This window comes from Cucurbita pepo, chromosome 7 (assembly GCF_057944985.1).
Source record: "Cucurbita pepo subsp. pepo isolate OVF chromosome 7, ASM5794498v1, whole genome shotgun sequence".
NCBI lineage: Eukaryota > Viridiplantae > Streptophyta > Magnoliopsida > Cucurbitales > Cucurbitaceae > Cucurbita > Cucurbita pepo.
In genome coordinates this window covers 4,571,630-4,598,905 of record NC_141804.1, presented here as the reverse complement: position 1 = coordinate 4,598,905, position 27,276 = coordinate 4,571,630, and the positions used below count along the sequence as shown (strand labels likewise).

Here is a 27,276-nt window from a genome sequence, read left to right as displayed (position 1 = left end):
TCTCTCGTAAATCTCATTTAAATTTACCTATACAAAATTTATTTGGAGAGAGAAAAACAGATGTACAGTAAGTTATATCTCAACTTTCCTTTTTTGTATCCTGATTTGGTTTTTAAGAAATCACCGTAGATTATATCTGATATCTTCCATAATTTTTTTGCAATTATTTAGCTAAAATCAGTTGGATCAATAACCATTTTTTTAAAAAATAAAATAATTAAAATTGTAAAAAGTATGTGTGAATAGTATTTAAAGAAAAATAGAGTAAATACGGGAAGATGAACTATTTTGTTAGGACCTGACTAACTGGATGACTCCAAAATCACGGATAAATTTTTAGCAAAATAAAACGGAATTTAAAACATAACATTCATTAAAATAAAACAATATTCATATATGAGTAATTAAAACACGACACAATAGTAGAAACACAAAATAAGGAATTAACACAAAACATTTTAAAAATAAAAGGGTTGGACAAGGGGTGAGGCTTGTCTATGGCACCTGCTCCAGAGTCCACTCCCGACCTCGACCAGCTCCTTATTACCTGAAAAAAAATGGAAAATAAGAAATGAGTACAAAGACACTGTAAGTAGCCTACTTGTGGCTCTTAATCGTGTCCTTGATATGTTAGGGTACCACACTATTTCTTGTCTTGTTGTGGTTCTTGTTGTAAATACTTAGGTCTTCTAATTCTTGTTCTTGACTTCTGGTTCGTGTCATGATCTATCCTGAGGACATTGGTCCTTGGATTCTGAAACTTGGTTATCTTCTAAGGGCCTTAATACTATGGTACTTGGTTCTTGATTCTTAGTTCTTGTCTGTCCTTAGAACTTGGATCTTGATCCATGTTTTAATCATTTATCTTTCTTTTGTTCTTGGTACTTTTTAGGTTCTTGTTCTGTTCTTGATTCGTTCTCTAACACGCTCCCCCAAGATTTACGGTACTAGTCATGAACCTAACAATTTGTGTCCAAGGCTTCATGTGTTCCAAGTGACACAGTCTTAACCTATGTTCAAGGCTTCATGTGTTCCAAGCGACGTAGTCTGAACCCGCATCTTAGGGCTTGCCCTTCGATACGGTATGAAAACCTATGCCCAATGCTTCATGCATTCCAAGCGGCATAGTCTGAAAACCTACATCTAAGGCTTCTTACGTTCCAAGCGATGTAGTCTAATCCTGCATCTAGGGCTTGCCCTGTGATACAGCTTGAATACCTATGCTCAAGGTTTCATGCGTACCAAGCGGCATAGTCTGAATACCTACACTCAAGGCTTCATGCGTTCCAAGCAACATAGTCTAAGTCATGAGCATGTTGTACCGTGGGAGGTCTTAGGAGGTTCTTGATTCATGACTATGGTAACTTACTCTCTTCTTGTTCCATCGTGGCCCTAGACTACTCCCCATGATAGACCATGAAGGTTACGTGATCGGTGCATACATGAACATGGCATCCTGCAAATCTTTGGGTACCCATAACATGGTGTAGGGCATCTCATCTAAGTGAGGAAAACATGAGGCCAAACATGACATCCTACAAAGGAAACATGGTGCAAGTCATCCCACCTAGAAGAGGAAAACTTGGAGCTTTGAAAGCACCGAGTGGTGGGAGGTCATGGGTCACTTTGGACATGATTAGAGTATTACCTAACATTCTTGAATTTCTGTCTCTGAGGACCTTGGTCCCTTGTCCTTGAGTAGTAACTAGCATTCTTCTTACTTTGGTAGTTGGACATGATTAGTTGTATGTCAACATGTGCCCAATTGACTTTGCACGTGTCATTTATGATTTATGTTAAATGATGATGTGATGACATTATATTGTTATGTGATGGTTTTATATGATGACGGGATGATGTTAAGTGATGATGTTATATGATGATATGATGATATGATGACGTTAAAGGATGATGCATGACATTAAATGATGAAATGATGATGCTATATGATGATGTGATGATGTTATTTGATGACGTGTTGACGTTAAATGATGATGTAATGACTTTATATGATGATGTGATTTTGTTATATAATGATGTGATGATGTTATATGATGACGTGTTGACGTTAAATGATGATGTAATGACTTTATATGATGATGTGATTTTGTTATATAATGATGTGATGATGTTATATGATGACGTGATGATGTACATGATGATGATGCATGATAACAAGATGATGTGAGACGTATGATAATAAAATGACTTATTATGATGATGTTCCATATTAAGATGATATGCATGTATTAAATGTCACAATGCACCATGACAACGAGTTTTCAAAGACACAACCCTAGTTAATGTTAATGATGATGAATGTATGAAGGCCAATGCATGATTGGCCCCGACCTACCTCAGCAACCGAAGTGAGGAGCTTCTTAGGCTTAGCAAGATACCACAGAAAATTTATCCAGAATTCTCCAAAATAGTCGCCAGCCTTACACGACTAACAAGGAAAGGGAAGGCATTCTCATGGGATAGTGCATGTGAGCAAAGTTTCAGGAATTAAAGCACCGGCGGGTTAAAGTGTAATAACTCTCCAAAAGTAGAGTTATATCAAATCTTTTTACAATTAATTTTGCACTTATACTCACCATTTTCTCATTAATTGCTTCATTTATTCTAATTAGTATATATGAAATAGTCAATTGTTGTTTAAAATGAAAAGAAGATCAATTTGCATAAACCGAGCTTAATTGTACACTTAATTGAGTTATTTGGTAAAATTCCAGAATGTTTATGCTGAACCATGATGTTGTAACAAATCTGGAAACAACACTGCTTGCAAATTTGGAAATAAATTGCTGACCTTAATGCTGAAGCAATTTGGAAGGCAAACTTTTCGGGGATGACCTGGAATTTTAATCCACATCAGCAATCCACGTGGATCATTGGCTACCAAATTAGAAACATTGAATGATTTTATCCTTTCTCAACCCTAAATGAGAAGAAACAAACATTATAAAAGGAAAAGGATGCCTAAAATAGGAAAAAGCCACATTTTGGGGGAGAAAATCGGATTAGACAATATAGCCTCTGCTACTGTGAACTGTGAAACCAGAGAAGAAGAAGAAAAACCCTAATCCTACAACTGTTGACGGCAGAAGGAAAAGAAGACCAAGAAGGATAGATTAGGGCAAAGAGGTAGACGTGAGAGCTCAAGGGGAGGGAACTTCCATTGAAGAACAACAACAAAGCTGGATAACACTCTATTTCCTTACTCTCTTTTCTTATTCTATCAATTTTATATGATTGTGATGTGGGTTCCTCTGTTTAATTCAGTTTGTATGGAGAGCTAAACTTAATAGGGGAGGCGAGAGAGTTTTATATAGTTTAAGTATGTTGACGATATGATTTTAATTTATTAAAGAGTTGTTGTTAATGATTTACATGTGTGTTTAATTAGCTACTTTACATACATAGTTGTTCTCATATTCGGGAGAAGAGTGGGAGCAATGAAATTCTTTTTAATACCCTAGTTCCATTGCAAGGATACTTGAAAGGGTAGTAGAAGGGTTAGGAATAATTCTTCTCCTAGAGCCTTTAATAGAAATTACAAACGATTATGAAAATAACCATCATGCATGACCTTTGAAAGTGGGCTTGGGAATCTATTAAAAGTAACAAAAATCTACCACAAAACTCAACAACTTATCTATTTAATCTCTCTTAGTCGAACCTTCCTCATTATAGTTGATTTTCTTATCATTTTCTGTTTTTTGACAGCAGTGGAAGCTTTAGTTTTGTTTAATTAGTCAAAATCACCAACATCCATATGAACCCAAAAACTCACTTAAATTTCATCGATAAAATTAACCAAAAAAATAGGTTCTCTAAGCAAGAAGACAGCTCACTCTTCAGCATTAGTCACGAAGAACTTGAGGTTGCAAGAGGATATGGCGAAGATTGGAATAAAAGTGATGGCAAGAGGAGCAGTAGGAAGACTCAGTCAACTTAGAGTCCAGCAAGACCTGAGACAGGGAATAATAAATGCTCAGAGCAACGACCTTCAATTATACTTGATTTGCCAACCGGACGAGGCAAAGAGGGAAGAAGGAATCATCATGTCTTCTGATGGAGGGCTATTGTGATAGGTATGACTATGTGTCCTCACAGATGAACAGATCAAAGAAGACCTCCTGACTGATGTCCATGAATCTCTATATTCAATACACCTTGGTAGTACCAATATGTATCACGACCTGAAGAAGTGCTATTGGTGGCAAAGGATGAAGCAAGATATTGCCCTCAGAGTTGGTAGATGTCTAACCTGCCAACAGTTGAAGGCCCCTAAGTAAAGACCCTCAAGTCTATTACAGCCCCTAGACATCCCATAGAGGGAATTGGAGGATATAGCCATGAACTTCATATCAAGATTACCGTAGACCTCAAAGGGATAAACAGTTATCTCGGTGATTATTGATGGGCTGATGAAATCCGCCCATTTCATCTAGGGTAGGGGTGTACACCCAACCTGAATTATTAGGGTTGGGTTGGGTTGGGTTGAATTGGATATCGGGTTTGGGCGGGTTTGGGCTGAGTTTAAATTTTTGAACCTGATTTGGTTCGGATTGGGTTCGAGTTCCAAAAGAAATTGATTGGGTCAACTCGACCCAACCCGAAAAGATAAAACTAAAAAAAATAGTCCAACGGCCCCAACCAAACAATTGAACGGGCTGAAGCCCGAAATCGAAGCCCACGTTGTACTATCTCTCGCTGCGTTCTGCGACGCCATACACGTCTGGCGTCCACCGCCGTACTATCGCTCTCTAACAACATCTGGAATCCGCTGTTTGACCGTGAGTCTGAGACTTTGTCCCTCGGACTCAGCTTTTCTAACCTTTTATTCTTTGTCTCTTTCTGAGTCTTTCACTTTCAAAGTCTCTCTCAGTCTCTCACAGTCTCACTCTATCAATCTCTCATCCTCTCACTCTAAGACATTAGTCTTGACTCTCCTCTCTGCGACACCGGGACGTTGTGGTCTCGACTATCCTCTTTGTTTCTCAGTCTTGATCTCGATCTCTTGTCGTCTTTGACACTCGGTCTCTCCTTGTCTCTCGATCTCTCGTGTTCAGCTTGAGTGGGTAACTGAAGTGGTAAACATTTTTTGAGAACTTTGCTTTAATAAAACTAGGATGTGCATCTATGTATCTCTCCACTCCATTATTTGTGGCTGTATGTTTTCTTATATAAATTATAAAGCCCCCTACATCTCTAAACTCCCTTCCTTGTGGCTAGATAAGTGTCATTTTGTTTGAACAGAGGGTTGGTTATGTGGTATTTTTTAAATTGAGGGTTGGTTACGTGGCATTTTTTTAAATTGAGGGTGGGTTTTGTGGTATTTTTTAGACAAGGGTTGGGTGATGTAGCATTTTTTTGGACCACACCTCTAAACTTCATTATTTATTTATTTTTATTTTTTTTGCTAGATAGGTGGCATTTTTTTTTTCACACAAAGCTTTGGTTATGTAGGACGGTTCTTTATAAATGTGGCTAGTTTTGTCTTATACCAATTAATATACTACAGGCTTCCAATTCTAAAATATCTTATGGGTTGATTATCTCAAAAAAATTATTTTATCTTTATTTTTTTTGGGTGGAATATTTGAATAATATTAATTTTATTTTACCTTTTATAGATAGAAAACAATAGTGCAAGAGGGTGTGAAACTGTAATACCGGAAGAAAGAGAAATAGAAATAGAAAAAAGAAAAAAAATAGGAAAAGTCGAGAGAGGGGCAAATAGGTCTAAGGGGTCCAAATGAAACCCCATCCAGAGTCCTGCAAAAGAAAAATAGTGAGAGAAAGGGGAAGAGAGAACCTAGAGAGAGGAGAAGGGATGAACCGCCGGAAGACTCACCGAAAACTACCGTCAGAGTCTATTCTGGTGAAGATCATGATGCAAGGAGGTGAAGATCATGATGCAGGGAGACTTTCTTGGAAGGGAAAAGAGAATGTGGGTGGCCGGAGTCTCATTTTTCATCAAGAAATCGGAAAACCCGCAAGGTAAGGATCTTGAACATTTTCTTAGATCTACGGTTTTCCTTTGTGAATCAAGATCTGAAATCTTGATATATTCATCTAGGAACAACTCTACGCATGTTATGTGAAGAAGTTTGGTCGAGATCTCAACCTGAAGGCGGAGATCAGAGAGTCGACCGAGAATGGTGAGCGAACTTCCGACGTTCTTAACTCGTTCGGTAGTCAAGCAAAAAAATTACAAAAAAAATTACGAGGACGTAGCTCGTAACACGATCTAAAACTTTGCCGAAGGAATCATGTCAATCCGATCTACGGATCGAAAGATATGAAAATCGGAAAAGAGGACTGTGTTTCGGTTTTCAGAGGGCAGAGAAGAAAGAAGAAAGAAAGAAAAAAAAAGACTCGACCGGTGAGCGGCGGAGGGCGGCGACAGGCGCCGAACACGCGTCGACCATCGGCTGGAGCAACGCAGCTCCAGCGAGGCGTCAACATGTGTCGCCTGCAAGCTGGGCCGAACCGCAACGCGAGCCGACCGGACCGGCCGACCCGCGACTACGCGGAGGTGGGCGCGCGTGCAGCCTGCGACTGGCACCTTCCCGCGCGCGTGACCACGCACTCCCAGCGCGTGAGTGCGCGTGGGACGGCCAATTTGGCCCGGTTGCTTTCTGTTTGCCCGATTTTTGTCCCAGTTCCAGTTCTAATACTGTTTTTACGTGAATAGGGACCTAATTTAAAGAAATCAGTATTTTTGGACACCTCAGGGGCAAAGAAACCCTAGAAAAAGGGCACGCGTCAACCAGGTAAGTCACCACCCGGTATTTAGGAAGAAATACTTGTAGGATTCACTTGGATTGCATGCATGCTAGTAATTTTGTTTAGATTAGCTCTCCATGTAAATTATTGGTCAGATTAACTGTTATGACTGTATTGGGTGAATTACATGAGTGTTGCTGTATGCTTTATGCTTCCGCTATATGTATGCATGCATTTAATTTATGTTGGAATTGTGTATTCCGTGTTTCGGGTGCTTGATGGACGAATTCGCCCCATTGAGCGCGAACTTTGTGCTCTGGGTGCTTGATGGAGGTCATCGCCCCTTTGAGCCGGTATGCCTAGTTTGTGTGAATTATATAGTATGATGTTAGAAGACGATTGCATGCACACTCTATTAATTGCTATGGCCCATTTCTATGATAAGCTTAGGGAATTATTGTTATGAGCGATATGTCGCTCCAGCCAGATTTAATTTCCCCATAGGAACTTTGCGGTTTACCACGGCAAGAAGGTACCTCGGAGTGTTCATAGATTGCTAGCGTGAGACGGTATCTATAGCTTCGTGGGAGGACCAAGGGTCCCTGATCAGTCCTTACTGCTCTTAGCCATTTCGCATGGGAAATTTGTCCCCACGTCGTACAGCCCATTAGCTGCCTGGGAACGGATTGGGTCGTGCCCCCCATAGGGGGACTATATGGGTGTAGGGGTATTCATCACACCCCTAGGCTAGGTACCACGTAGTCCCAGATAGCTATGTAGAGGTAGCGCCTCATAGAGAGATACCGACCATATTAGCTTGGCGTAAGGAACCTCTAGGCGTTTAATGAAAGGACGACGAACAGGTGAAACCCAAGGGGCAAGCCCCAAGGGACTAACATTAGAACCAGATGTCCTAGAACCTAAGTAGGAAACCGTGGGAATTCTGTTAAACTAAGATGCGAAGAGAGCCTACAAGTAGGTGGCTTACTGAGTAAAATTTTTATACTCATTCCTTTCTACTTTTTTGTCAGGTGCCGGTCGAGGTGGAGGAGCGTTCGAGAGCTATGCGGTCACAAAGGGGGTCGTTCTGGAGCGTCAGTCCCTTTTCGGTCTTTTGGAGTCTTTTGCGAATTCCTTTTAGATTTGTATTTTTTTTCTTTTTGTAAACTTAAATCCTCTTTTGAAATATTTTAATTTTATTTGATTTTCATCTTTTTATTTCACTCTTCTTTTTATTTTCTTTTATTTTTGTTTGTTTCGATTTCATCTTTTTGTCACTATTCGGTTTTTCGAAGCCTCAAAAATCGGGTCGTGACAGAAACTCCTTATTCTGGCTCTAGTTCCAGTAATTATAATGCATCGAAGCCACAATCTAAATTTAGAAGAAGAAACCTAGTAAATCAAGTGTGTGAGATCATTTTATAAGGTTAGAAAACAATAAAAAGAGGTGCAAGTGTAACTATTGTTATAAGAAGTATGTTTCTCATACTAATTCTTGTGGAACTAACACTTTAGAGAAGCACCTAAAAATCGTTTTCGAAAGTACCCATATAAGGTGGAAGACAAAGAACAAACCACTCTAAGTTTTCAACCTTCAATAGATGGGAAGGGTGGTAGTAATATTTTCACTTCATTATTTAGTCAAACAACTTGTATAACAGCATGTGCCAAGATGATAATTATGGACGAGTTATCGTTTAAATTCATAGAGAATGAGAATTTCATATTTTTTAGTCGATCATTCTTCGTAACAAAACATTAACTACATGGTAATCACTACGCAATTTATTGATTCTGAATGGAATTTGCATAAAAGAATTTAACTTTTGTCATGTTTCTAACCACAAGGGAGAGACTATTGAGAAGATTATTGACAGTTGTTTATTGAAATGGGGGATCGATAAGGTTTTCTCTATCACACAGTTGTTAATGTAAGTTCGAATGATATAGCTATTTCTTAGAGAAGTTAAGGAGTTTAAATTCACTTGTGTTAGATGGAGAAATATTACAAATGAGATGTTGTGCTCGTATAATTAACTTGATTATGAATAAAGGACTTAAAGAAATGCATGACTCCATTTCTAGTTTTCGCACTGCGGTGAGGTATGTTAGATCATCCCCAAGATATTGACAAAATTTAAAAATTGTATTGAACAAAAAAAAATCTAATGTAAAGCACTTGTTTGTTTGGATGTGGCAATGTAAAGCACTTATTTGTTTGGCTGTGGCAATTAGAAGGAATTCTACTTATTTGATGTTTGATCATGTCTTGAAATTTGAAAAAAGGTGAACTCTAATTTAAGTAATACGAGTTAAAATAGGAAAATTAAGTATGACAAATATTAGGGCTTAGTTGAAAGAATTAATAAATTGATATTCATAGCAACCGTACTTGAATCTCGTTACAAATTGGATTACATATCATTTTACTTGGTTTAATATTAGTATTATCAAGATACAAACGAAGAAGATAAGAGCAAAATTCAAGAGTTAAAGAATGATTTGGATCGAAAATTATCTGATCCCAATGAATAACTTGATGATAATTTTAATGTTTTGGTAGGGTGGAAGGCAAATGAGTTTAAACATATAGTTTTATAATAATAAAAAAAAATTGCCCAAGATGTTTTGGTCGTTCCAATGTCGGCTCTAGCTTATGAATTAGCATTTAGTACGGGTGAGAGGATTATTGATTATTTTAGGAGTTCTTTGACAACTAAAACAGTGGAAGTTTTGATATGTACACACAATTGGATCAGTAAAAAATAAAAAACCAGTATCATTATATCTTCCTCGTTCAAGTTTATGCTCGAATTCGTCCCTCAAACAACGTATCGAAAAGGTTGGGATTTAAATATTTAATTTTGCCTATTTTCTATTATATTTTGCAATAGAAAAACAGAAAATTATCTTTTTTAAAAAAATAATTTTCTGAAATTAGTTTAGAGAGATGAAGAAGGTAGATGAAATCTGAATTAGCATTGGTATTACTATAAGACAAATGGGGTTTGCCCATATTACAATCATTTGTAATCTGTCTGTAACGAACCTGACCTTTCTCGACTTTTTCTTTGGAAAATTGCACGCCTTTTTTTCAAATTTTGCTCCTTTTCCGAGGAAATCCTTTTTACAAGCAATGGAGGTAGACTGGGTTACCAGTCCAACCAACCCAAACTTTTGAGTTGGGTCAAAAAATCCCTCAACCCAACTCAATCGGATCATGCACACCCCAAATTTCGGGTAAGGCTACCTACATAGTGGATAGGTGAGCAAAGTTATACTTAGAATAGATTGTTTGACAGCATGGAATTCGAGTCTCTATTGTGTCTGACAGAGATGCACATTTTACCAGTTTGCAAAAGTAATGGGGACCCAACTTAGATTCAGTAAAGCATTCCACACGAGACTGACGACCAAACAAAGAGGCTGAATCAGGTCCAAGAGGACATGTTGCAAGCATGCATGGTTGACTTTGCCTGGGATGAATACCTGCACCTTATAGAATTTGCATACAATAACAGTTACTAGGTGATCATACAAATGACATCTTTTGAGGCCCTGTACGGGCGAAGGTGTCGGTCTCCAGTCTTCTGGGAGGAAGTAGGAAAGCGACAACTGCTAAGGCTAGAGTTAGTCCAACTAACGAATGCAGCAGCGCAAAAGATCAGAGTATGAATTCAAACTGCACAGAGCCGACAAAAGAGCTATGCAGACACGCGTTGTAAGAACTTAAAGTTTGTCGTCGACGATCACGTCTTCCTAAAAGTTGCACTCATGCGAGGGATGATGAGGTTTGGGAAGAGGGGCAAGTTGAGCCCAAGATCTATCGGCCCTTTTGACGTCCTGGAGAGAGTTGGGCCTGTGGCATGGCAACTAGCCTTATCGCCTGCTTAGTCGCCGTACACAACGTGTTCTACGTGTCTATGTTGCGTAAGTACACCACAAATCCTTCTTATGTGATAGAGTATGCAACCTTTCCCTAAAGGAGGACTTAAGTTATGAGGAGGAGCCCATCAGGATCGTTGTCACACAAGTACAAAAGCGTAGAAACAAAGAGATCCCACTCGTCAAAGTGGTGTGGAAGAACCATCGAAGAAACAAAAATTGTTAAGGGGGGAAGATTATAATAACTAGTACAGTGAGGAATAAATGAAATGGCCAACTACTACCCAAAAAAAAAAAAAAAAAGTTGGACGGTGAAGCCGTTGGTTGTACATTGTGGCCAGCGGCCTCTGTAGGGCAAATGATAGTAGAGGAGGAAAAGAGCTGTAACCCTATCCACTTGAGATTTTTTGCCATACATGGGACATCAAAGTTGTTTAAAGGAGCGAGGGGAGGAGGCGAAACTTAAGAGAAGAAAAGCGAGACTCGAGAAACTCGTGAGTGACGACATTGGGACTTAAACTGCCTAGAAGGGAAGAACTCCGACCGTAAAAAAAAAAAAAAAAAAAAAAAACTAATGCATTTTGCGGGTCTTCATATCTAGGTTATTGTTGAGGGAGGATGGTGGGTTTTCGTGGAGGAGAAGACGCAAGGGAAGTCTATAACTAAGTAAGTAACTGCAAGGAGCAAGTTTCTAAGAAATACTTTTAGGGGTCGATATGGAATGAGGACAAATGATTAAATTTAGTCCCATGAGAATTATATTTTGATGATATTAATGGTTATCCCTTGATTATATTCACGGTTATATAGCTTCCGCATGCATGAATGTGAAATCTTTGATGGATAATTGGATTTATATACTTTCTAATATGTTAAGGTTAATTATTATTGTCTGTCTTTATTCATTCTTATGCATTGATTTGGGGTTTGAATAGGCCATTTATTACCAAATTGTGAGTTGGACCAATTGCTATATGCTAGAGGATACGAATTTTATTACCAAATTGTGAGTTGGACCAATTGCTATATGCTAGAGGATACGAATTGTGAATTTCATAGACTATGAGCTATTCTTTACATATTTGTATTAAATTATGTTTTCCAAAGTTGTCATTGGTGATTTAGGTACCTTGTAGGGACAGGTAGGGCGCAACCCCTATTCATGAACTAACCGACAGAGGTTAGGGTTTACTTGTTACGTTCAATTTAGTTGTCACCCACAGAGGATATGAGTAGGGAGTGCACTACTGTAGTACAAAATAAGGGGTGCCTAGTGGCGAGAGCCATGACCTTTTTTTACTAACCCAACCCGGAAGCGCGCAGAGGCAGGTAGTTTACCATTCTAGCCTGAAAAGATAAAGTAATAGGTAGTACTCTTCCTAAGACGGTAGTTCTATTGTTCTGAACCCCATGAGAGTGTAAGTGTAACGATTCGAGTTTTTGGAATAAAATAAAATCTAATAAAAATAAAATAAATAATTAAATGTTCTCATGTAATCTCCCCGGAAATCGAGGGATTTCCTACAAGACATTTATTGTCTAATACAAACATCCCTATTTCTCTTAGTTTCCTTATCCTAAAACCCCACAATGCCTGAAAATGTCTTGAGATTATTTTTATATTCTTATGCTCAACCTTTTACATTCCTTGAAGACGATTTTCTCTTAGAACATTAGGGTTGATATTTTGGAAAAAGGATTAGAGTGGAAGTAAGATATAGACATCGGGATTGTCGTGCTTGTGTCGAAGACGCTGCGTGACTGGCTGAACTCAGCTTGGCGTGTACATCGGCTCGGCACCATCAATTCCCGCGACTCGGCTTGACGGCTTAGTTGGTCGGCTCGGCAGCTCGACTTATCGGCTCTGTATCGCTATAATATATCAATTTCTAGGTTTTCGACCCTTCTGATGCCGTTTCTGCCTTTAGTTTTACCATCTGAGGTCATTATGGTTCCTAATCGTCAAAGACAGATTGCGTTTGGAGTTTATTTTGATAAATAGCATGAGATTTAGCTAGAGTATGTTATGAAAGGTTCCTAAGTTTTTATGTGGTTATTATAGGACGTATTTAACCGTTGAAATTAGCTTGTTGTGAGTGACTTCGGCCAAGGCCATCAAGGTAAGTGACCTTACTGTTGGAGTTAGCTTACTACATGTTGTATGATGGTGCGTGCCTTGTGGCCCCTGCATGCACCATATTTATGTGATATGACTATGTGATGTATAGATTGTGTTGATTGTCGATTGTTTGTGTTATGTGATGTATGAATTATGTTGACTGTTGACTGTTTATGTTATGTGAAGTTATGAATGATATGTTAGTAATATATGTCATGAAAATGTTTATCGATGTCATGTATACACGTAGTATTCTCTAGTCATGTCATGAAGTGCTTATAGAACTGGAATGTATTTTCATGTTCTGTAATATGCCATGTAATGTAAGAAATGCATATGTGATCTTAGCAATGCTTATTTAATGCCATGTTAGGTATGTTAAGGAACTTGATGCATATATGTATGTCACTTGCATCGGGATTCTTCCCTTTTATGATACGAAAGAATGAATTACGATATTTATGTTCGTCATGATATCATGCAGGCCCTTTTCTATTCTGTGATATCCGGCAATGTGTAACACGTGTGCCCGACTTGGTGGTATGTATACGAGCCCGCCTGGTGGGTCCATGTACGCGTACATGGGCCATGTGTGAGGGCCGTGTGTGAAGGAGTATCACACATCCAACCCTATTCGGAATAGAAAAACGCCCAAGGCTATGTAAAGTTTGCGAAAAGTTAGGTCCCGCTCATATGTTGCATGTGTTTGCATTTCTAACCCCAACAGTGGGTGAGAGTATTTCATAAAATACTCAAGCCATGTGCTGCCTACATTTTTCCGGTAAAGTTTAGGCGCCAATGTATGGTTGATGGCGGAGTTGAGGACAACAAAAGTTTCTCTCGTGGGTTCTAATTCAAGTCATAATGGTTAATACCAAAATTGGAGTGAAAATCAGGCAAATGGGAGTCAAATCAGGGCCAAAAGGACATTCACACACACCTTTGCCCGCCTCACAAGTGACTAGAGGGCTTCCCACGAGCGTGTACAGACATGCTTAAGGGGAAGAGACTCGTGCTCCCTACGAGACACGTGGCACACATGGATAGGTGCCTCCTAGTCGGGTTGGGTCAAACGGGCGTTCAGATACACAATAAAAATTTTCTTCATCGTCTTGAAATTCTACCTCTAAAATTCTCAATAAAATTTTAGAGGCAAAAACCTAAAAGCAAAAATTAAAAAAATTAATTCCCATCAAAGTTTAGATCTTACAGTGTGATACTATTGAAAACACAAATAGACTGATCGACCACTATATCTACAATGTCATGTTTCATACTCCTTCCATGCTTTATTTAATTTTTTAATAAAAATCAAACAAACGTCCAATATTTTCACCATACAAACTAATAATTCGTTCCCTCTCAAATAATTATCGTTATTTATTCCAATTTACAATACTCCTGAATCATTATAGCGTATGCATATTTATCGATGAACTTCCACCAACGTCAATAATGTTCAATGATCGTACGTTAATAATAAGTTATTTATTAATTAATTTAAATAAATAAATAAATAAATAAATATATAAATATTTTGTTACATAATTCTGAAAAATTAATGTCCTAAATGGTTGGTTAAAAGGTCAAACAAACGTAATAAGGACTGAATTGTAATTTTAAGAAAGAAAAACCTAAACCCTACCGTTCCGTCTCTTTCTTCTTTCCCCATTCCCCATTTCTTTCTTCACTTCCATTCTTACCGCACTCGCACTCCACCAATCCCTCACGGCAGACGCATTTTCTTTATTCTTTTCTTGTCTCCCTCTCCCGCCCTCGCCGCAGCCGCACGTCGGCTCGCCGGCACCACCCCACCGTCTCTTTTCCTTCTTCTCTCCTTATCTCTCTCTCTCTCTCTCTCTCTCTCTCTATATATATATATATATATATATATATATATATCTGCTGCAACCACACGCCGCCGCGCCACACCTGTGCTTCGCTACAGCCGCTTAACTTACGGTTCACCACCCCTTCTTTTGCAGCTGCCATTGCTGTGGTTCACTCCAGTTTTCCCCTGCCCCGTTTAGCTCTCTGTCGCTCGCTGTTGTGGTCTCCTTCAGTTTAACCAACTTCGGGTAAAATTTGGATTAGGTCAATTTTTATTTAGAATCCTGCCATTCAATGTCGTTCATGTTTATGATAAATGTTGATGACTCAAGGGACCTTAAAAGGTCTTTTTCTGGATACCAAGGATACTGTTTTATCTTTTTGGATTCCTTACTGGGAGATTGAATCGAGATGACTTCGAGGGTTTTTTTTTTTTTTTTTCCTTCTTTTTCTTTTTCCCTAGATTCCATGAATGTTTTTTTTTTTTTTTTTTTTTTTTTGAATTCTTCAGCGGGAGAGAGATTGAACCGCACTATTCCCGTAGACGGGTTTTATAGAAGCATGTACACGTTTTCTTAGTTTCACTTTTGTTTTCCCGAGTCCTTGACTGTGGTACTAATTCGGTAGAAAGGTTTCTTATGGTATTGGAGCATGTGGCATCGGAAGGATTCCTCTCATTGATCTGTTGTCAGTCGCCAATGCAAACTCATTTATATTACTGAGAAATCAAGTGCTGTATATAGAGTTGCTAAAAGTACTCAAGTCTTGCAAGTATTGAATTTGATTAAACCGAACGGGAAAAATATGGTTTCAATTGCACATTGTTTTGTATGTACTTTAGAGCATTGTTCTATTGGGCTGCCTGTAGTGCGTTATTTGTGTTGAACTTTGGAATGAAATTAGTGGCACTAACTTGTAATGTAAATCATGTTCAGGTTTCTAGTATTGTGAGATTATGGAGATTATGTTTTTTTTTTATAATTATTTTGTTTTTTCAATTTTAATGTTAGGAATGTCAGACAGGTACTTAAACCACTAGGACAAATAGAAGAATACCACCATCTACATGTTGATCCAATATGTTCTATGAATCACTGTCATACTGACATAATTTTCTTGAGATAAAAAAGTATATAAGTATATATGTGTCTATATATATTTCTTGAAGAGAGGTTCATTCCTTTGATGACCCCCTTTTCTTTTTATGTTTTGTAAATCTTGCAAGCAATTTTTTGGTTTTATTAAACAAGTATATATTTATTCTCTCAAAAACTCATTGACCTATTTTTAGTGACAGGAATAAATATTTATTTATTTATTATTATTTTTTTTTTATCTCAGCTGAGGTTGTGTTGCATAAAGTATTTTGAAACTCTCTAGTCTCCAAGTGAGCAGCGATGGGAGTTCCGGCCTTCTATAGGTGGTTAGCGGAGAAGTATCCTTTGGTGGTCGTTGATGTAATTGAGGAAGAACCAGTTGTAATAGATGGCATTTCCATTCCAGTTGATACAAGCAAACCCAATCCAAATAATCTTGAATTTGATAACCTCTACCTCGACATGAATGGCATAATTCATCCTTGCTTCCATCCTGAAGATAGGGTAAACTTTGATATACACTTTGACTTCTATCTCTCTGACATCATGTAGATGTGACATTGTGGTTTTTCATTTTAGATAGCATTGTAAATGTGTGGCATATTGAATTTAGGCCCTGTGGTCAGGATCTATTTTCTTTCAATGTCAAGGGAGATAACATAGTCAGTCCATGTCTAACCTTATCAAGAATTTCTTTCATTTGATGTCAAGTGAAGAAACATAATCCTATAAATTTGGGATAGTAATCTTTCATGCCAGAATAAGTGAACGTACTAATGATGAATGGGATTTCTGTTAGTTGGAGATTCTCAATCAACTAATGTGGTCAGTCCACGAGTGACTTGATATAAATTGTATTTTCAGTTTAGGAACATGGGAACATGTCTACTCTGCTCAAAAGAAAAACATAATACATATGAAGTTTCCTTCTAATCTAACATTTTTGTGCATGTTGGCTTGATTGTTATTTTTTACTGATGCAGCCTTCTCCAACAACTTTTAGCGAGGTCTTTCAATGCATGTTTGATTACATTGATAGGCTTTTTGTCATGGTCCGGCCTAGAAAATTGCTATATATGGCTATAGGTGAGTTTGTAGTTTTTATTTATTTGTGTTTTGTTGCTACAAATTGGCAAGACAAAGGTGTGATAATGCCTGTTCTTATTGTTTATTTCCTGTTGAAATGATTGTGTAGATGGTGTTGCCCCCAGGGCAAAAATGAATCAACAACGATCTCGGCGATTTAGAGCTGCAAAAGATGCCACAGATGCAGTATGTACTTTTGTTTATAGTCTTTTCTGAGGTTGAGGGGTGTAAGCCAAAACATTCAGCCGTTGTATTATATTCTATGGCCACCTTCCTGACTATTACATGACTTAGTTCCTTGACTACCAAATGTTTTAGATGATTTGCTAGTTCCTCATTTATACTTCATAGTTCTAGATTTGGTGGTATTGAGTCTTAAATTTATAGAGAGCTCAAGGTTATTTTTAAAAGTTAGTAGATGTTAGGCACTACATTTACCGTACCCTTCTTCTTTATTACCTCCAGATGGAGTGTTTTGTTAGAATTCGTTTGGAGCAAGCATTTTGTATTTTCCATTCATGTTTCTCTCTCCTCTTTTGCCTTACCTCCAGTTGGAGTTTTAGTTGCAACACTTTTGGAGGATGCTTGTTGTATTTTTCAATATTTGAATGAAATATGTTCCATATAAGAAAACATATGTAAGATATTTCCTTCTCTTATTTATTTTTCTTGCCTTTGTGGGATGCATAGTTTGAAGTATTCTACTGCATCCACTTTATGTGAACTATCATGTACGAAAAAGATAACCTCTTGGCATGAGCATTTGATAAGCTATGTTTTTTTCCCATAGGCAGCTGAAGAGGCACGTCTAAGAGAAGAGTTTGAGAGGGAGGGACGGAAGCTTCCTCCAAAGCAGGAGTCACAAGTTTTTGATTCCAATGTGATCACTCCTGGAACTGACTTTATGGCAGTGCTGTCCATTGCTTTACAGTACTACATTCATCTTAGACTAAACAATGACCCTGGTTGGAAAAATGTTAAGGTAAGTTTACATGACTGCAGTATTCTAAAAACTGCAGTTTTACTGAATAGCAAAGCCGAATTTGGCCTTTGTTGCCCTGCTTGATGGTAGTTTTAAAATGTGAAGGTCATTCTTTCTGATGCCAATGTTCCGGGGGAAGGAGAACACAAAATAATGTCCTATATTCGTCTTCAGAGAAATCTTCCTGGTTTTGATCCAAATACTCGTCACTGCCTGTATGGTTTGGTATATTTTTTCTCCATGCTTTTTTTTTATGTAATTTACACGTCTCTTGAATGTGTGTCCGTAATTTAATTCACATGATTATGTGACCTGGTTGTTGAATCCGTTGTATCACTTGGTTTTTATAATTACAGGATGCAGATTTGATAATGTTGGCTTTGGCTACTCACGAAGTCCATTTTTCAATTCTGCGTGAGGTTTGTGTTTTGGCTATGCTCCTACAGTTTATGAAGAATTTGGTTATTTAGCACCTTTGCAAGTATCTCTCCCAGCCTGAGGACAAGCCACTTGTTCATTATTTAAAATACTCAACACACATGCATTATATTCCATAAGCTAATTACAACCTTCGTTCTTGATGAACTTCAGGTAGTGTTCACTCCCGGACAGCAAGAAAAATGTTTTCTGTGTGGCCAGATGGGTCATTTTGCAGCTGACTGCGAGGGTAAAGCGAAAAGAAAGGCTGGAGAGTTTGATGAGAAAGGTGAAAATGTTGTTAAAAAACCTTACCAGGTAGGATTTCCACTTATTTGTTTTGTGTACTTTGGTGGAATAATAGGAAAACTTGTTTATGCCTTATTGCTGTTATTCACTTTCTGTGGTCTTTTTGTTGGGCAGTTTCTCCACATTTGGATACTTAGAGAGTACTTGGAACATGAAATGCGTATTCCGAATGTTCCCTTCGAAATCGACCTTGAACGCATTGTGGATGATTTTGTGTTCATGTGTTTCTTTGTTGGCAATGACTTCTTACCCCATATGCCCACATTAGAGATTCGGGAGGTAAATTACATATTGGAACTTCCAATTTATAAGTTAATGAAGTCTTGTCGCCTTTCAAATGGAATTATTCTATTTCAAGACTTGAGAAATTCCATTGTTGTTATTATTATTGTTATGATTATTTTTGCATACTTGATATCAGTTACCTTGTCAGCTCTTATCTAAGGGTAAAAGAAATTCTTTTGGAAGTGAGCATTGAGCTTGTTAGCCTCTATCAAGAATGAAAAAAAAATAAATAAAAAAAAATACATGGAGGAATGTTGCTACTGACGGAGAAAAAATATTGATGATCTCAGAACTTGGATTAAAGGAGGAGTTATTAGTGTTGATCGAAAAACAGAAATCCGGTGGAATTTCTATTTGGAGGTTGATTATTGCCAGCTATTTTAACCTAAGCTTAAGAGTTATGGCTTATCAATCATCTATTAATGGATATACGAGCCAAAAGTTATTATGTTTAGGGGACATTTTTTCTTGCAGCACATAAATTATAAATATTCTAATAATTTAGATTGTTTTACATTGGCAATTTATGCAAATTCTTTTTGAAGCAATTTATGTAAGTTACTATGGAGGCTTTACTTTTTTATTCTTTATTTCCAGGGTGCAATTAACTTGCTATTAGCTGTGTACAAGAAAGAATTTAGGGCACTAGGTGGGTACTTGACTGATGGAAGCAAGGTAATTATGTTTTTTGTTTCTCTATTTTATGTTATATATTTATAATACCTTCTGTGAGCTCAGGCATGAAACATGTATCTGTGGTTTTTATGCCAGCCAAATTTGCGAAGAGTGGAGCATTTCATTCAAGCCGTTGGAAGTTATGAAGATAGAATATTCCAAAAAAGAGCTAGACTGCATCAGGTTCTCTTATTTCTCATGTTTTTGTGTTCCGTTACCGGTTATATATATTATTTATCCCTTCATCTTTCATGTTTTATTCATTAAGAGTGCCTGTTTGTGTGGAGAGGAAAAGGGGAGGGGGGGGGGGGGGGGGATTTTCAGGTGAATATTAGGCAGTTTTTTAAGGTTAGGAATGTTTCCTAGATTTATCTTGTCTTTTAATTATTTATTTTTATCTTGTCTTTTAATTATTTATTTTTATCTTGTCTTTTAATTTCTCTTTCATGTTGAGTTTGTTACTGGACTGATGAGAGTCTCCTTCTGAGAATGTGTGAAGTCAAAAACATCCTTATCCACCAACTTAGCTTCACTTTAATCTTCTTCAACTTCTGTATCATCACAAAACTAGGGCAACCCTAATTGTTTCCATCCACCATTTCTTTAAGTTCAATCTGGATTAACAAGTAACGAATACGAAAAACCATCTGCAAGTTTAAAATTAATAGAAAGGGTGCAATTTCCCACCAAAGAATCTTCAGCTGAGACTAAGGCTTCATTCGATAAGATCAAAATGCCATCTGGAGCACCAACAGATTGCTGGAATGTAGGGGTTTTACTAATAAGATCTGGAAATTCAAGATTCTCGCTGATGTCCCCCAAGTTTGTTTGAGTTGTATGTGCACGGAAGACTCCATAAGTCATCAATTTATTGGTGGTTGTGCCTTACTGGTTCCATCTCTGTGATATTTGAGTGGCTTGGCATGTTCATAAGGATGTCACACCAGCCTGAAACAATATTTTAAAACGGGGATTTTTGTGCCTTCTTTGGGGGAGGTTGTACAATATACTGCCTCTTGTTGATCAAAATTACGCAATAAGCTTTCTCTTTTCCTGTGTTTGTATAGTACAATTTTCATTTACAATTTTTTTTCTTATATATTGTGTGCCCCACCAAGAAAAATATTGGTTTTCTTCTCTCTTTCTTTTTGGCCTTGTGATCCTGCCTTCACACCTGTGTGTTAAGGTTGGGTTGGTTAACGGGTAATTTGCATGTTGGATTACATTTTTTAATAGACTTCTATTTTAGTTAATTTGTAGATTGCATCTCATAATTGCCTGTATTCTTGTTTGCTGCATGACCGTTATCCTTTATATTCTCATACTGTTGGTCATCTTTTCTAAACCCAGAAGCAGGCAGATAGAATAAAGCGTGAAAAAGGTCAGACAAGAAGAGGAGATGATGCAGAGCCTCAGGTTCAACCATCCCTAGTTCCAGTTGCACGTTTTCGTGAATCTCGTCTAGCTTCAGGTCCTTGTCCTTCGCCATATGAACAATCAGGATTTGGAAAAGCCACGTCCAAATTACCTCGACTGAAAAATAAGAATAAGCAATCACTGGAATCTGATGATAGCGGTCCCTACGTTCACCGTAACAAAGTTGCTCGTCCATCATCTGGGGCTTCTATTGGTTCTGCTATTGTTGAAGCAGAAAACACTTTGGAAATAGATGTATGTTTTCATGCTTCAGGCGACAGTTCATTGTTATTCTATAAACCCATTAGACATTTTTAGGAGTATTTTCTATGTCCAATCTTTAATTGGGCATGAGCCTTACTGGCATGGAGTTTTCAAGTAGATCATTGAGGTCTAGAATGCTTCTTATAGATTTTATTTTTTGTTTCTCTTTTAGATCCATGAGAACAAAAATGAATTGAAGGCAAAGCTTAAAGAGATACTGCGTGAAAAGTCTGATGTTTTCAACACTGATAATGCAGAAGAAGACAAGGTTTGTATCTAGAAACTTCTCTCCGTTCAGCTTGGCTGCATTATGCATATATTATACTGATCTATCTTAAGGCTTCTAATTTTCATTTTTAATTGAAGTTTCCCTTATGCTTCTTCCTATTGCATAATTTCCATTCTATGTTGCATTATGATTTGTTTTCTGTTTCATGCTACCATGGAGCTAAATGACTTTAAAATTCTTTTTTTCAATATTATTAATAGTCTACTCGTGGTTGTATAGTACTATATAATCAATGTGTTAAGCTCATCTCTTAAGCTGAATGAATGTTGATGGTCAGATTAAATTGGGCGTACCTGGGTGGAGAGAGAGGTATTATAACGAAAAATTTTCTGCAAATACTCCAGAGGAACTTGATGACACGCGAAAGGATGTTGTAAGTTAATTAGAAGTGAATTATTGTTGATTTTTATGCTTTTCATCTACTATGATTGTAAGCTAATATTTTGTTTTCTGTCAGGTTTTGAGGTACACAGAAGGGCTATGTTGGGTTATGCACTATTATTATGAAGGCGTCTGTTCTTGGCAATGGTGAGTTGCTTAGTCTCCTCTCTTTGGTGCTTTTATGATCTTCAATTTTTTTTGTATATTATTGCTTATAATTATCTTAAGATACATGGGTGTCCTAATAAAATGAAAATTTATTTTTCTAAAGAAGATAACTTTATTTTGAGCGTCTATTGTTATTTATTTTTTTGTTGAAACCTAGCTTTATTTGGAACAATTTTTCCCAATTCTTCTATTCTAACTCATCATTATCAAGTGGATATTTTATGTTATAATTTTATATAATTATTATTTTACAATATTACCTAATTTATAATATATTATGGAATTCATGTTTTAATTTTAACAAAAAATGAAACAAGCTTATAACATTAGATAGTATATTTTTGTTTTGCCCAGTGTAATTTTCTGTTTTCAGTTTCTGAATTGGAAATCTGGATCTGTTGAAAAGATAAAAAATGTTAATTTCTGTGGTTGGGATCACATAGCCCAAAAAATGTTTGTAAAATATTCCACCAAATAGATATTCAGAAATCCAATTGATTCACGGAATCTGGAAAATAAGTAATAGAATCTAAATTGCATGGCAAACAGACTTATCTTTTCATCAGTTATCCTTTTCTTTCTAAGTTCTGCAACAGTTTCTTTACCATGCATCTTAAATGTGTCTCTAGCATGTCCTTAATATGCCTTGTTCTCGGAATCAACAAGAATAAAATAATCAAATTTTGAAAAAAAAAATTGATAAAAAAGGTGGAATATTATAAATGTCATAAGTACCTGTGTCAACCGTGTGTTTTGATGCCGCATAAGTACCTGTGTCTTTTATGTTTCCTTGTTATCATAATTTCATCTGTAGTGGAGTAGTCCTGGGTAATTGAATATGTATTCAATTTTTCTTGTTCTTGTGATGTGCATTTAGGTGTTTACTTCTGTCATTTTCTTCCTCAGGTTTTATCCATATCATTATGCACCGTTTGCTTCCGATCTCAAAGGCCTTGGTGAGCTGGATATATCATTCAATCTAGGCACTCCCTTTAAGCCATTCAATCAGCTACTGGGTGTCTTCCCTGCTGCTAGGTGTGTGTGTGTGTGTCTTTTAATGGAACTTACATTTATCAAAGGGTTCTTACATTGCACTTTTTGCAGCGCACATGCACTCCCTGAGCAGTATCGAAAATTGATGACAGATCAGAACTCACCTATCATTGACTTCTATCCTACAGGTACAGCATTTGTTAAAAAATGGCTGCTTTATGGTTACCTAAGTTTTTTTTCCTCTCTCTTAACCTTGGTTTGATGTGTCAGATTTTGAAGTGGATATGAATGGTAAACGATATTCCTGGCAGGTTTGTTTGCTTCCAGCCATTAATTTATCCTTTAATTTGATGAACTGGCTTCAATTAGGTTATGCAAATTGCTGCTTTTAATAATTTGTACCAACTATTCTGCAGGGTATTGCCAAACTGCCTTTCATTGATGAAGCCCGCCTTCTTTCCGAGGTTGACAAAATTGAGCATACATTGACGGTGAGTTACTAGTTGTTCGGACATGCATTTCCTTTGGATATGATTTATTTTCCTCCATAATGAGGTCCAGATAATCAATCATCTGAATCTCATCAAGGAGGAAAACAAAATACAGAAAAAAGCAATTCATATCCCTGCTTCTCTTTGAATAATTGTATTTTTACATTTCCGCAGGAAGAAGAAGCGCGGAGAAATAGTGTGATGTTTGACATGCTTTTTGTGACATCTTCTCACCCCCTCTCTGTTAGTATATACTCCCTTGACAACCGCTGTAAGCAGTTGAGAGAGAGAGAACGTATTGAGGTTAAGGAAAAAATGAACCCTGAACATAGGTTTGTATCATGTAAAATTCTTTTGTTCCCGAGCATACTAGTTATTTCTATCATGATGGTATATTCACATCTTCCTGTGTTTGCATGCAAATTCTTCAAATCTGATATCCTTTGAGATGATACCTGTGTTTTACTTTAAGATGATTCTTGTAGTCATTGTAGGTTTAATTTTTATGCTTTTTTAAAGTTTTTGTTTAATGTATTTGCTCGGACACACAGAAAGCAATACAGGTTTTCCGAACTCTGGTCTCTAGGCAACTCGGTTTCTTTATGTCACCACGTGCTTAATTTCTCATGGAAATGTTTATTCAATGTCCTCTCCAAACTTTGATTATTTAACGTGCCACACTCATTTTCTTGGTAGAAGTTATAGTTTTCTGTTTCAAACATGATTCTGATTTGAATTAATTAACTGCAGTGGAGGAATGAATGGCTATCTCTCTCCATGTTCGGGAGAGCTCTGCCCTCCTATATTCAGGTCTCCAGTTGAGGGCTTGGAGGATATTATAGATAACCAAGTCATGTAAGAATCTTGAGCTCCACTATATTCGATTTCAACATTTGAAGAAGCAAAAATACTGATCACGTTTTCATTTTTCTTCGAATTTAGATGTGCTATATATCGACTTCCAGACGCGCACAAGCATATCACTCAACCGCCCGCTGGGGTGAACTTTCCTCCAAAGGTACATTATTTGTTTATAGCTTCTACCATTGTTTAAATCCGCAGTACCGTTCTTTTTTTAAATTCACTCACGTCGTCTTGTGGCAGATTGTGAGCATGGGTGACATGAAACCTGAACCTGTATTGTGGCATGAAGATTCTGGTAGGAGGCATCATCATGACAACGGAAGATACAATGATAGTACAAGGTACTCTTATGCTATAGAGAGTGAAAGTCTATTCGTAAATACGCGTTTTCATTCATAGCCAATGATTTGGAAACTATACTTCTGGTGAGAATTCATTGCGTTTTTTCAGGCCGAATCCTCCTGGGGCCATTACAGGTCGACACCTAGGAGATGCAGCACATAGACTCGTTGCCAACAGCTTGCAGGTTAGGGGGGGAGATCGAAAGGGTCACTACAACTGGCAGCAGGCACCCTCGCTCTCCCATACGGTGCAACCCTACATCCCTGGGCATCCCCCACATCCACATATGGATTATCGATCACGAGATCAGGAAGCCGATTACAGAATGCCACCTGGTGGCAGACCGAACTACTCCCAAGGTCATAACCGACCAATGAATCCCAACGCAATGCCCAGCCACCTAGATGATGCATACCATCAGCCACGCCCAGTATACCACCATGACCCGAGACCTCATTCCCAACACTACAATAGTAGATCACACAATCAAATGAATTCCCAACATTATGGTGAGAATCCTGAAGCTTATTACCCATCTACATCGACATCGTGGTCTCGTCACGGCGATGTGCCTCCCTATCCTCCTAATGGACCGACATCCCACCACCCTCCAACTTATCAAAGTGGTTACAGCTACAACCAACTCGCTGCAGATTCGGGTAGTAGTCAGCAACATCATGGACGTGCGGGGCGGCCTCCTCCAGCAGGCAACAATGGCGGCGGCGGCCCACAACAGCAATATGGAAATAATAGGTATTCCGCATTTGATAGAAGAGGAAACGGGAGACCACCTTCGTCAGCATCACATTCACATGGCCGCAGGCAGAAACCATACTAAAATCAGTTCAATGTACGTCTAGTTTAATGCTTTTCTTTCCATTATACTCACCACATTCACTTTTCCTATTGTGTGTGAGGAAATTGTTGTACAATATTATTAGACACTTGCTTTTTTTATATTAGTTCATGTGCTCTTAACAGAATTTCTATAAATTTTGATTTTTTTTTCTACTCCATACGAAAGAAGAGTCGAAATTTCTGCCTCTTAGATTACTTATTTTCAGTTCAGCTAATTTTAACCTCTATTGAGGGTTGAGTATTATAAATATTTAGGGTGGAAATATGGCAATTTACCTAATTCATGATTAGTTGACATCTAGTTAACGAAATTGCTGCAATCAATTAACGATGTGCCTAGAATTCTTTTATCATCATATAAGATAATATTGGTAAAACTTTTAATTCTTTTATTATCATATAAGATAATATTGGTAAAACTTTTAATAGGCACACAAATACATGAGGTGCTCCAACATAGAATAATCTTTCACATGTATATCAACCTCTTACTTTCAATATGTATCACAATCATCATTTAAAAATAATTTTTTAATCAAAACTTGCCCATAATAAAATTGGTTTAGTTCATAAGCCATCCAAAGAAAACTATAAGCTCTACCAACCTAAAATCATTTTTTTAAAAAAAGTACACATGGTTTCTAATTCAAAACCACTCCGATTTAAATGCCTGGTTCAAAGTTCATTACTATATTTAGGCTTTACATGATATTACCATAATTGAATATCTCCCCTACATTACTCAATTCATGCATCAAATTCATACAGGTTGTTCTAGTCATTTCTATAAGGTTGGGGCATCTTGTCATCTTGACGTACTACTTTGTTGTTCTAGTCATTTCTATAAGGTTGGGGCATCTTGTCATCTTGATGTACTACTTTAATTGACCTAGACCTAGCTCGACAGTATAGGTGCTAGAGTGGAAAGGTAGCAAAGAGGCAGAAATTATTCTCATTTCCATAAGGTTGTAGAGTTTTTATTCATCCTTTCAATAAAATTATTCTCATTTCCATAAGGTTGTAGAGTTTTTATTCATCCTTTCAATAAAATTATTCTCATTCTATTCTTAACTAAGAAGAGAAATAAATATTGTCCAAACTACATAACTTACCATTCTTAAAGATCGCTGGGACTCCACTTTACAATCTAATTCAATTTCGACTTCCTTCATAAAACTTGTGTGAAATTCAATCAAGAACAACACTAGAAATTCAGAAAACTTACCTCTCATTCCTCCTCATTTATTGATGGATTTAAACGATTCAAATGTCCAGACTTGATATCCTCAACGTCCTAAGTAGTTCTTACGAAGGAAATTCAGCTAAATTCTGGTTGGAGCAATTTCTACTTTCTTCTTCTTTTTCCCTTAAAACCCTAACTTTTTCCTTTCTTTAGTTATTACTTTTTCTCCTCCCTCCAAATTAAGATTAAGGTTATAACATACTCCTTATTAGGAAAATGGGTCAAAATGACCATCTGAGGCTTTTGAAGCTCAAGTCTTACAAAGTCCAAACTAGGTTAAAAGAATAAAAGATTACGACAGCAGCAACATTATATTTGTCGGCAGTGGACTAATGAGGTCGAGTTTGATCAGCAACATTATATTTGTCGGCAGTGGACTAATGAGGTCGAGTTTGATCATGGGTACTAAAATGGTTTCTTCCTTCCTATTTGCTCTTCTTCACCATGTCGACCAAAACCCCTGTCACTTGCTTGAGAATACCGGATTGTTAGGTTGTGTAATGCGCAGAAAAATGATTTTAAGACTTGAACAATGAGACCCCAC

The 27,276-nt window shown here is 37.3% G+C and overlaps 1 protein-coding gene and 1 long non-coding RNA gene across 4 annotated transcripts; both read left to right on the top strand.

Moving 5' to 3' along the window:
• The first annotated feature begins 5,729 nt into the window (after positions 1-5,729).
• On the top strand, positions 5,730-7,961 carry LOC147791631 (uncharacterized). Its single transcript, XR_015421628.1, has 4 exons — positions 5,730-6,009; positions 6,089-6,170; positions 6,707-6,785; positions 7,770-7,961. It is a non-coding gene; the product is annotated as an uncharacterized LOC147791631 (long non-coding RNA).
• A 6,447-nt stretch (positions 7,962-14,408) lies between these two features.
• On the top strand, positions 14,409-25,647 carry LOC111798477 (5'-3' exoribonuclease 3). 3 transcript variants are annotated; one of them, XM_023681648.2, is made up of 24 exons: positions 14,410-14,820; positions 15,914-16,173; positions 16,653-16,755; positions 16,865-16,941; positions 17,546-17,737; positions 17,843-17,962; positions 18,094-18,156; positions 18,329-18,472; positions 18,578-18,742; positions 19,346-19,423; positions 19,520-19,606; positions 20,774-21,094; positions 21,276-21,371; positions 21,670-21,765; positions 21,850-21,920; positions 22,848-22,976; positions 23,046-23,122; positions 23,205-23,245; positions 23,351-23,425; positions 23,600-23,757; positions 24,176-24,280; positions 24,368-24,443; positions 24,530-24,630; positions 24,740-25,647. In XM_023681648.2, exons 2-24 carry the CDS (start codon positions 15,970-15,972, stop codon positions 25,467-25,469), a joined length of 3,309 nt encoding a protein of 1,102 aa, XP_023537416.2. In that variant the 5' UTR covers positions 14,410-14,820; positions 15,914-15,969; the 3' UTR covers positions 25,470-25,647. The 3 variants fall into 3 exon arrangements, with proteins under 3 accessions (XP_086981593.1, XP_023537416.2, XP_086981595.1); XM_087125467.1 differs by having other exon boundaries at positions 14,409-14,820; positions 22,848-23,122; XM_087125469.1 differs by lacking the exons at positions 14,410-14,820; positions 15,914-16,173; positions 16,653-16,755; positions 16,865-16,941; positions 17,546-17,737 and having other exon boundaries at positions 17,837-17,952; positions 22,848-23,122.
• The last annotated feature ends 1,629 nt before the right edge of the window (positions 25,648-27,276 follow it).

Excerpts from the sequence above, each read along its gene's own strand:
- LOC111798477 (XM_087125467.1), top strand. The coding sequence starts at position 15,970 with ATGGGAGTTCCGGCCTTCTATAGGTGGTTAGCGGAGAAGTATCCTTTG. Across the intron at positions 16,756-16,864 it reads ATTGCTATATATGGCTATAG|ATGGTGTTGCCCCCAGGGCA; the intron begins GTGAGTTTGTAG and ends ATGATTGTGTAG. Across the intron at positions 18,743-19,345 it reads CCACATTAGAGATTCGGGAG|GGTGCAATTAACTTGCTATT; the intron begins GTAAATTACATA and ends CTTTATTTCCAG.